General features: G+C 30.7%; 2 protein-coding genes across 5 annotated transcripts in view; one reads left to right on the top strand and one right to left on the bottom strand.

Annotated features, from left to right (window-relative positions):
- Positions 1–181: 181 nt before the first annotated feature.
- Positions 182–10,876, top strand: part of LOC124529657 (gastrula zinc finger protein XlCGF46.1-like) — a 31,281-nt gene continuing 20,586 nt past the window's right edge. The window contains exons 1-5 of one of the 4 annotated variants that reach the window (XM_047103492.1): positions 182–237; positions 4,590–4,791; positions 4,926–5,092; positions 5,387–5,571; positions 7,833–8,016. In XM_047103492.1, coding sequence (XP_046959448.1) covers positions 4,604–4,791; positions 4,926–5,092; positions 5,387–5,571; positions 7,833–8,016 — 724 coding nt within the window. In that variant the 5' untranslated portion in view covers positions 182–237; positions 4,590–4,603. Of the gene's footprint in view, positions 238–3,825; positions 4,441–4,589; positions 4,792–4,925; positions 5,093–5,386; positions 5,572–7,832; positions 8,017–10,876 lie in introns of those variants that run through there. The other 3 variants (XM_047103493.1, XM_047103491.1, XM_047103489.1) reach the window with 3 other exon arrangements.
- On the bottom strand, positions 671–3,229 carry LOC124529658 (uridine 5'-monophosphate synthase). Its single transcript, XM_047103494.1, has 4 exons — positions 2,902–3,229; positions 2,335–2,809; positions 1,675–2,144; positions 671–1,356 (listed from the first exon to the last, which is right to left on the bottom strand). Exons 1-4 carry the CDS (start codon positions 3,046–3,048, stop codon positions 1,024–1,026), a joined length of 1,425 nt encoding a protein of 474 aa, XP_046959450.1. The 5' UTR covers positions 3,049–3,229; the 3' UTR covers positions 671–1,023.

Here is a 10,876-nt window from a genome sequence, read left to right as displayed (position 1 = left end):
GTTCTTTATGGTGGCGGAGAATATTTATATTTTAAACATTTGTATTGCTTTTAATTACTGGTCTTCATTCTTCAGTTATAATGTTTTATTAATTTGGATTTATTTTTAATTTAAAATAATTAACCCTCTAGTTAGTATCAACTAAACTTTTTTTTCTACGATTTCTGATTAGTTCAATAAAAATCATTCGTTCATCCTGGTACTTGGCAGCTTAAGTCATAAGTGTCTCAACATAAGGTAAAAATAAAGATTATAATAATATTATATCAAATACTAAATATTGTTTGTTTTGTATCAATTTATTGCATTGATACAAAACTATTTTAAATGATATAAAAATACTATTAAGCGAGAGCCTTAGACCTTAGCCTTAGGCCTAAGACTTTCATAGCTAGGGAAATCATGAATGTTAATGTTTCTCACTAATGAAGTAAATTGAGAAAATATTTCAATGCCACTCTGCTTTTTCTTGTATATGCAAAGCAAACTAATAATTCTGGTACATGAGTTTCATGAGTACATTGAAAAACTGAAGATAATATAGATATGTTTTTCACTAGTAGTATTATACTTTATTTATTTATATTCTAGTATATATCCCATATATTATTAATTCTGTGTATTTGCTAAAATTCATACCTTAATTATTTATTAATGAAACGACTTTTTGTTAATAAATATAGTATATTTAAATAAAATCTTATTTAAGACAGGAATGCAATTTCATAACAGAGTAATCTTTGTAAAAAATTAAAATACAGTCACTAACATCCTTAGTGGTCAATTCAATCAGTCTCTTTAACGCTAACTTGGAAATGTTTGTGTAAAATGACATTTATAGATTTATATAAAAATATTGGATTAAATCTTAAAATATATGACCTAAATAAACTATTATTATAAAAAATATAATATGTAACATAGCTTCACAAATTTGTATTTTATCTAATAGCACTGTTTTCTTTTAATACAAATAATTAAAAAAGGAATTATTGTTTTAACAATCTTAATACAACATAAGGGTTATTCCATTTTACCAGAAACTCTTTTCGTGTAACACCTCCATAGAGTATCTTTGTAAATAATAGCCTCTGAAACTGGATTCTTTGCAGCTACAATGCCCCTACCAACAACAACAACATCTGCACCATTTTCCAAAATAACTTTCTCTGGTGTGTTATAAACTTGGCCAAGTTCATCCTTAGAACTTTCTAGTTGTACACCAGGTGTGAGTTGAATAACTCCTGGATCCTTAAATGTATCCTTTTTCTGACAGACAAATCCTGTGATGATGTCAGGGTATTTAGCTGCCATTTTCACAGTTGTCTCGGTGTAGTCTTTTGTAATGAGGTTGCCCTGAAATATCAATCAATTTACATCATTTGTGTTTACAGTTAAGGTTACAATATCAAAGTATTGTTTGTTGTCAAAAAAATATAAGGTGTGTGAAATGGATGTTGGCCAGATGGACTTAGTATTCAGCTAATTCAATATTTGATGTTCTTGATGATTTTTTGCAGTTGTAAATTTTTTTTATACAAATTTATTTGATGGTAAGTATCAAAGTAATTTTGATTATATATTTATTATAATGAACTATGTACATTTGCTACCTAGATAAATTCATAATTAACAAGATTTTCTTAAATAGGTTTTTTAAGTTTTTATGCTTACCTCACTACTCATCTCAGCTAATAAGAAAACTCCTCTACTGAGACCATTAGTAGAATTATTAAGGGCTTTCAAGATACCCTCACCAGGCAGGGAATGTGCCGTCACACAATCAGCCCATTCTCCAACTTTATATAAGCCTTTGGAATATTGCAAAGACACTGTGTTGCCAATATCAGCATACTTTCTATCTTCCAAAATTAAAAAGTTATATGTTTGTGCCAACTGCTTTAGGCGTACTATAAAGTCACTAGTAAAATCTTCTATTATGTCAATATGTGTCTTCACTAAGCACACATGTTCACCAACTTTCTCCAAAAGATCAAGAATCTTAGTAGAGGATGTAAGATCGACGGATAAACATAGATTGGTTTTTTTTATAGCCATTATGTTAAATAATTGCTTGGCAATGGCATTTGTGGCTACCTCTGCTCTTTTTTCATAAGGAAGCAATATTCTTTCAAATTCAGGAACTGAAATAAAAATGGTGAGATATTATTTAAAAATATATTGTTTTATATAGCTATAAAACAAACATTTTTCTGTTGATATAAAATTAATTTATTCAAACAAAAAATAAATGTTTTTAATTCAAACAATCAATGCAATATTCATTGAAATAGAAAAATGGAAAATTGTTAAATTAAATGTACTAGTACCCACCTGACTGAGGAGCTTGAACATTTTTCAAGTAATTTATTACATCTTTACCAATTTCTTCAGTTATTTTATTGTTCTTCACTAATATATCAATTAATTCAGTCATAGTGAATAGAGACTTCATTTGAACATTGTTTATGGCCAAATTTTGCTTTCCACCTTGTTCCCTGTCAAGGATTACGACTACTTCCTCGGCCTTTAAACCTTCTCTTCTTAAATCAGTGACAGTTTCCAGTACACTCGACCCAGAAGTAACAACATCTTCAATAATAAGACAAGAGTCACCTTGTTTGTAGTGACCTTCTATGACCTTCTTTGTGCCATAAGACTTAGCTTCTTTCCTTCTCATTAACATGGATGTCTTCGTTTTCACACTAATCAAAGTTGCTATTGGTAAAGCCGTGTACGGAACCCCACAAACATGATCACATTTCTTATCTTTTAGCGCACATTCGTACAGTAAAACAGATATCATATCCTAGAAAAAAGACGAATATAGTTTCACATGGTCATTTATTATCAAACCTTTATTTTGTGTGAACTTATTATTTAAATAATAATATATATTACCATTACATCCGGATAGCTCACAATAACTCTTAAGTCGAAATAAACTGGCGTTTTTATTCCACTTTTAGTCATGAATTCACCAAACTTTACCGCATCTATTTTGTATAAGCTGATGGCTAACTCTTCTAATTTACTATCGGTAACCATTGTCAGTGTTTGGTTTTGCACAATTCTTGATATTTAATATGTCCTTTATGAAAACTCGTATATTACTTTCAAATGTTTCGTTTAATTTTCTAACCTAAATCTTTCGGTAGCGGTACCACAATGAAATAATGAGACGATTGACGTCTGACGATAGTCATTCCCTATATTTCCTGTCACCTGCCCTGAGGCACGAGTAAATTAGGTAATTGACACTTGACATTGACATTTACCACAGATAAAATAAACAATTTTAGTTTAAAGTGAACAACTTGAACGAGTGAATTGATAAATCAATTAATTTTTTTTAAAGACTAATAACAATGAGAGGCCATTATAAGAATTTGTTGTTATAGATAAATCTTAGTAGTATAATAAGAAACAAATTATATTAACCTATAAGAAGAGATAAATTATATTTCTTGATCCTATTCGTGGCTTTAGAGGTATACATTTTATAAAGTATTAATGATAACGTCCTAAGATTTCATTTTAAATAAATATAAACTATTAAATACTTCAAGAATTTATTTTAAGTGAAAGTTTATTTTATTATGTTTTTCAAACATCACCTATAGGCACTTACCGTACAGTAATCAAATTTAACTTTTGATTGAAAAATTATATTCACAATATATAATATGTTTTATAAATAAAAGAATTACTGTAGTGCATTTCCAGAATAACCATTTTGCTACATTTTAATGAATCATGTAATAAATAATGAATGAATGAGGCGTCTAACAAAAACACTAGATTTATCATTCATTCTTTCAAGTCATTTTCATTTACAAACTGTACGAGGGGGAGAGTGACGTTTAGTTTCGTTTGTGTTTAGTTTTGTTTTTTCAAAAAGTATGAAATTATAGAAAGTATTACCCATTGTGAGTTTCCTGACAAGACAATAACAAATCCAAATCAGTTATAAATTGAATAAATTTATCACATGAAGTTCTGTGTTACGACATTTTCGCGCCAAAAAGTGATAAAATTTATAATTGTTATTGTTTTTACCTTATATCGTGCACTATGAATGTAATATACGTGATATTATTAAAATCTGAAACGACACGTTAGGTGATCAGGTAGATTTTGAATCGATGTTGAGGCAAAATATAGCCCACCCTCCTAAACCGGCTAAAGTGGGGTCCCCCGCCCTCCGTAGGAGAAGTAAGGGTAGACAAAGGGTAGTCACCCCTATTCGGAGGGGAGCTCGAGCCTTGGGCGACCGCCGTTGGTAGGGGAAGGGATTACTATTTCAAGTTCTTTTTTTACTTTCTAACGGGTCGCGCAAGTGTGGGAAACTTTAGTTGTGACTTTAACTTCGTTCGTTTTTCTTAGTGCTATATTAATTAAAGGAAGTTTGTTTTCTCATGGAAAATCGTGTCGAAATTAGTAAGTTGCTATATATTAAACAAAAAAAAATATATATTTATTGGCAAAGACTTCAAATTATATTTATATAACAATATAAACAAAGCTTTTTTTGGCATGTTACTTAATTAAAGTACCAACGATATTAAATTATACAAACTTTTAATTAGCAGATTCAAACTCTATGGAGTTGATGGTGAAAAAACATTTATTATCAAAGAGCAAGCTAGCGACCATACAACACGGAGACGAAGGGACACAATTTACATGTGTAGAGTGTTCAGCTCAGTTCGATGACAAGGAAAAGTTAGAATTGCATCTGTTTTCACACTACCATACATACAGATTCTTGTGTGGAGTGTGTGGAACTGGGTAAACACTTTACACATATTTTTTTTCTTATTTTTTTTTTTTCATTATTTATAATGGTCAATTCCACAAATAAGTTTGTATATTAAAAACTCCTTGTAAACCTGATATGTTAACTTATAATTATTTTGTCACAGACTCAAACGCAAGGAACATTTAGATAGACACATGCAGGAACACACGGAGTACAGACCGCACGTCTGTCCCGAGTGCGGGAAGGGGTTCAAGCGTAAAGAACATCTTAACATACACAGTTCAATTCACAAGGGAAACAAAAACTTAGCATGCTCTCTTTGCCATAAAAGTAAGGAAAATATTATAATAAAAATATAACAATACATTTTGTAAATAGAATATATATATGAAAGAACATGTAATTTTAAAATTAAAGACTAAATTATTTATTTATAAGCAATAATTGCTTATTGCATGTTTCAATTTATTTCACAAGACAATGTAAAGGTAAAATTTCAGTACATTTTAAATCTGATCAAATCAATTCAATGATAAAATGATGACATTAATAACACAAATTTGACGACTCTGCATCTACACCGTAATTAACTTAATTAAAGTGAGTGAATAATGATTGTTGTAGCATTTTACCGTAAGGACCATCTCCAAAAGCATCTACAGACACACAATAAACACTTCATGGAGGTTAATATTAACCCGGTCAGTGAACAGGAACTGGATATTAAACAGGAGCCAGAGGAGTTTGATGAACTCCATCCAATCATTACAAGTGTAACTGGCAATGCACACAGTGAATCGTCTATGGAGGTTTGTTGCATTTTTATTTTTTTTATTATAAATTAAAAAAAAATCTCCTCAAAAAGCAGGGCAAGCCTTTGCCCAGCTGTGATATTTTATTGTTTCATGAATATTATTATACTGCTGATATTCTAAAATTATCATCACATTGGTTACAATGAAGTGATAGATATATAAAAAAAACATTGATAGAATAACAATAAAAATATTCAAAAAGTTAATTAATTATTATTTAAATAAAATACACTATGCTACACTGTTCGCTTGGATTGAATTTGAATACAGGTGTATAGAATTACAACTATCCCCTTTGTCCCCCTGGCACAATTTTTATTTCAAATGATAGATATATCATTAAGTTCCTACATACAAAGTCGGATAAAATAATAATAGGTAATTAATAAGCAATTTGTAAACTAGTTTTGATATATTTTTGTTTTGTTTTTAAAGTTTAACCTATTAAGTTTCTTGCTGTTTCTTTGAAGGATTAAAATCGATGATTGGACTAAATTGGAAAAAAATGCAAGCATCTTTTGTTACACAAGCTGTGCCCGCGACCTTGTACGCATTTGAATATAACAAAAAAAATATTATTGTAGCCTAAGTTACTCCCTATTAAATCAATTATCTGCCGAACAAACAGACAGACCGACTCAAATTGTAATAAATGTTATTTTGGTATATGTACCGTGTATAAATACGTATGCATTGAGTAAAAAAAGGCTATTTAAGTAATACAGACACTTTTATTACATGTGTAGATTAAAAATATTTTAGATTTGAATTTCAACATAAATTATACAAAACACTTGCCTTACTTGTTGTAAAAAATATACAAATTAATTATGTGTCACCGTAAATCATTGGTGCGTATTATTAGCGCACAGTAATTTTTGACACATTTTGGCGGCATTACGTCCGTATACTTAGAATTTAGGGCATAGTACATTTAATTTTAATGAATAATTTAATTTTATTAAATAATAAACGAAGACTCGAAACACGTTAGTATAAATCAATAAATTAAATAATAATTAAAAATATTTCTTATACTGCTGAAGTAAAACTTAAAATAACACAAAGATATTTTTGATTTAATAAAAACAATTTAGAAGGGAAAAAATTGCCCTTGCCCTTTAAAAGGCGGGGTATTAAAAAACATGAAGGGGAGTTTTGAATGCTATTTTTAAATTTCCTCCCATTTGTAAAGTTTCCTTAGTTTTTTGACTGTTCAAAGCAATCCGGAATACGGTTGACCGCGATGACAAAATAACAAGCTACATTAAGCAAAAGCTATTTGTCTTTCAAGTTTGTTGTAATTTGGAAAACTTTTTCCTAGTTTCTTACTTCGTGACGATTTTAGTGAAAATAAACCTTAAGAGGTCGCTCAAGCCTCTATTACCTTCTCTATATAATTTCTTATTATAAAAATGTACATTTTTTTTTTTCGATACATGTAAAATTCGAATCTATAGACACAAGGAGCATGTAGGCATAACAGCGTCAGGCCGGTCGTCACGGCATGCGTATCGGTCCTAAGCTCGCATTATTAAAATTAACTCTAGATTACGCAAAGAAAACATGATTTCTTTGCGTAAATAAGTAGCACATAAAATAATATATTACGAATGTATTTGTAATTTAAGACCGCTCCTTCTTAAGCGGATTTAAAGTCTTATCGATCCATGCTATCTGTTTTCTACATATTATAAAACAAAGTATAATTTATTATAGAGTTGCGTGATCTATGACATTTGTTGAATCTGTCGAAAAAAAATGCGGTTTTGGAAGCTTTACGGGCTAAACCAAAATATTTAAGACTAATATGTATTACAAAATAAACATTGTCAATATATATTCTACTTGGCTTATGGCTAGCTAGCAAGTAACCGTAGCTAGTAAATTATATTTCTTCCATCTTTATTACTATATAATTATCTCCTTAGAGTTCTAAGTCTTGTTTAGTTTTTATGTATATTAAGTTTTTTCTTATATGTAATATTCATCAACAACAACAACAACAGCTTGTAAATTCCCACTGCTGGGCTAAAAGCCTCCTCTCCCTTTGAGGAGAAGTTTTGGAACATATTCCACCACGCTGTTCCAATGCGGGTTAAGGTAATATTCATAACAGTACCGATCAATCTCTATCGTGTCTTCTCCATCGACGTCGCATAGACGAAATAACCTTTTTAGCACAAATAAAAGTCGAAATAAAACGTCGTAAATATTACACCAATCATCAAGTTAACACTGACAAAATGTTTTAGATGGACGATACAAGCGAATCAACGGACCAGGCTAGCAACAGTTCTATAGGGCCTATGATATTCGATAGCACGAGGCCCTTCATGTGCCCAGACTGCGGGAAGAGTTACAAGAGGAAGGATCATCTAAAGATTCATAGCTGGACTCATAAGAAAAAGGAGGTTCTATGCGGTCAGTGCGGAAAGGGTAAGTTATTATATGTTACACAATATATGTTTTATGTTATATGTATATAAAAATATCTCTATTATTATATACTTTATTAAAATCCGTCTTTTGAACATGTGATACGATTACATAGCATTTGTAGTGTACTACTTTTCACCCGCGGCTTCGTTCGTTCGAAGTGGAAGGGCAGTCTGTAGTGTAGTTTTCTGTGTTCATAACGTTTACGCATGACGTTTAAATTTCATGATGACAGTTTAGTAATAAAGGCATGAAAGCGTGACAAACTGACCAACTTTGGCACTTACAATATTAAAATAACCGCTTTACTGAATGCGTGTGTGTGTGTGTACACGGTACATATACCAATTTTTTTTTAATTTTTATCTGTCCGTCTTTTTGTTCCGGTTAACCTCGGAACGGCTGGACCGATTCTGATGGCTTTATTCACTGACAGGTAGTTGATGTAATAATGAGTAAGTTAAGCTATCGATGCAATTAAAGAAATATTATAGCTTATTATATATATTATATACGATTCCGCGTCAATTGCGTCATAGTCTCAAAATAATACGTCTTTTAGCTTTTACATGGTTAACACACATATGAATATATACCAAACTTTGTTACATGTAAATATATTATTAAGAAATATATAAACACTAACTGTTAACCCGCGCTTTTGCTTGCGTAGAAAACATTAATAAAATCTCTTTGTTTACAATACTTGTATCCAATTAAAAAGTAGCCTTATAACCTTTCTAAGGCTCGAGACTATTTGTGGACTAAATTTAAAAATTTTAATTTAAAAAATTCAAATTTTAAGTCGGTCCAGTAATTAGGTGTGAAAGCGAAACAGACAGACAGAAAGAGTTAGTTTCGCATTTAAAATATTAGTATGGATTATTACATTGGTAACAAAAATGGCTGTGTATGTGTTCGTAATGTCTCTGGTAAGAAAAGATTAAAGTAAATAAATAGGTATATATGTATACAGGAATTACTAACGTCCACGTAATTGCATGCAATTGCATTATACGTGTAATTTGTGTGTAATTTTCTTGAAACTGTATCTTATGCAAGAGTCACATACATTCTTTGCTACATATAAGAAAAATCACGGCAAAATAATTTCATTTTTGATATTTTTAGAATTGTCGTTGATTTTCGTTTGTTTTTTATATTAAAGGCACGTTATTTAAGTTTTTGTAGTATCCCCCCCCCCAATAGGGACCATAGTACAGAGTTTATTAAAGCAATATGTGGTAGTTTATTCATTAAATATTATTTTGTGCTGGCAGAGGTTTGCCCAGAATAAAGTGCGTAGCAGTAAAAAGCGTTTATGAAAAGTGTTGCCATTGAATTAAAAGTGAAAAACCCTCAGTACACTTAAAACTCAACAAAAAAGAAATAATATCATTATTTGTAAGTGTACGCTATATATTTCGTTTTTGAAGCAAATCGAATATCATTACTGTATTTTTTGTAATTATCATCAGTGTTGCCAACTGCACTGGGAAACGATTTGGGGACAATGCGAGAGAGCATATCAAACTCGGAAAATGCTATACATACTTCACCAAACTTTATTAACGATTTTACTAGATATTTACTGTTCTAACGGGCTGCTAGACTTATATTCCTATATGAAGTTGTTATATATGGTGGAGGTACTCTACAGTGTACAGGATGCGAAGAAACCCCCCTTATGTTCGTTTACCGCGCTCGAGTAAATCCCAAAATCCGCTCTGGGTCTCCCCTACTATTTACTTCGTTCGTCACATATGTAGTACATATTTAAACTAAGACGCGCAGCTTATATACTTATTATTATTAACATTTTCTCCGCAACGCTTTGCTCCTCCTTGTATTATTTTAATAAGTATATATGAGTTAGAGTTTTTAGTTGAGCATTAAAAATCTGTTTACTGATTTATTAATACACATATGGGTTTTAAGATAAAGGATAAGAGGAAGGAGGCAGTTCTTAACCTACCTTCGACAGAATTTAAGTTCTAGTAGGGTACTGGGATAGAAATACCCCTATCTAACTATTATACAGTTTTATATGTACACGTAGATATTTTTACGTATTCTTAAGGTTTAACATTTGTGAAACCCGCAGTGGATTACAAATTATACATTTCTAGCGACATAACATTACTAATACATTACTAGCCGACCTGGTTTTTCACGGGTGTGATAAGGGAATAAAGCTTCTTTATCTCTTTCTTATGTCAGTACAGATTTAAAGCAGATTTCCTCACAAATTTTTAAAATGTTTTCAATTCTAAAAGGTTCATATATGTTTAAGTCAATTTTCATTTCGAATACATTCCAAAGGTTTAAAATAGCTTTTAAATTTGAAATGTATATGAAGTGTATTGAATATTAATACCTCCCAATTCAAGGAGATGGATTTTCAACCGACTTCAAAAAAAGGAGGAGGTTCTCAATTCGACCCATATGTTTTTTTCTATGTTTGTTACGCGATAACTCCGCCAATTATGAACCGATTTGAAAAACCTTTTTTCGGCGTATCGGTAATACCTCAAGGGTGGTCCCATATATATTAATAATAAAAAAACAACCCCCAAGGGTGGAAAATAGGGGATGAACTTTTTTATACGCAATATCTCCGCCGATTATAAACCAATTTGAACGATTATTTTTTTTGTGTTCACGCATTTTTTTTAAAAAGTTGTTTATCCCAACATAAGCTTGAAAGTTCGGAAGTTTCAATATTGAAAAAAGACATATTTTAGAACGAGTATTTATAACCGAAATATCAGTAACTGACGTCGCCTACATAGACAATTTATATATTTATATATAAAGCCAATTCCAGTAAAGGTAACTAAAACCAAATATAAAATAAGCT

The sequence above is a fragment of the Vanessa cardui genome, chromosome 5 (genome assembly GCF_905220365.1).
Source record: "Vanessa cardui chromosome 5, ilVanCard2.1, whole genome shotgun sequence".
Taxonomy (NCBI): Eukaryota; Metazoa; Arthropoda; class Insecta; order Lepidoptera; family Nymphalidae; genus Vanessa; species Vanessa cardui.
The sequence above is the reverse complement of the archived record's forward strand: the minus strand, read 5'-3'. Positions and strand labels throughout refer to the sequence as shown.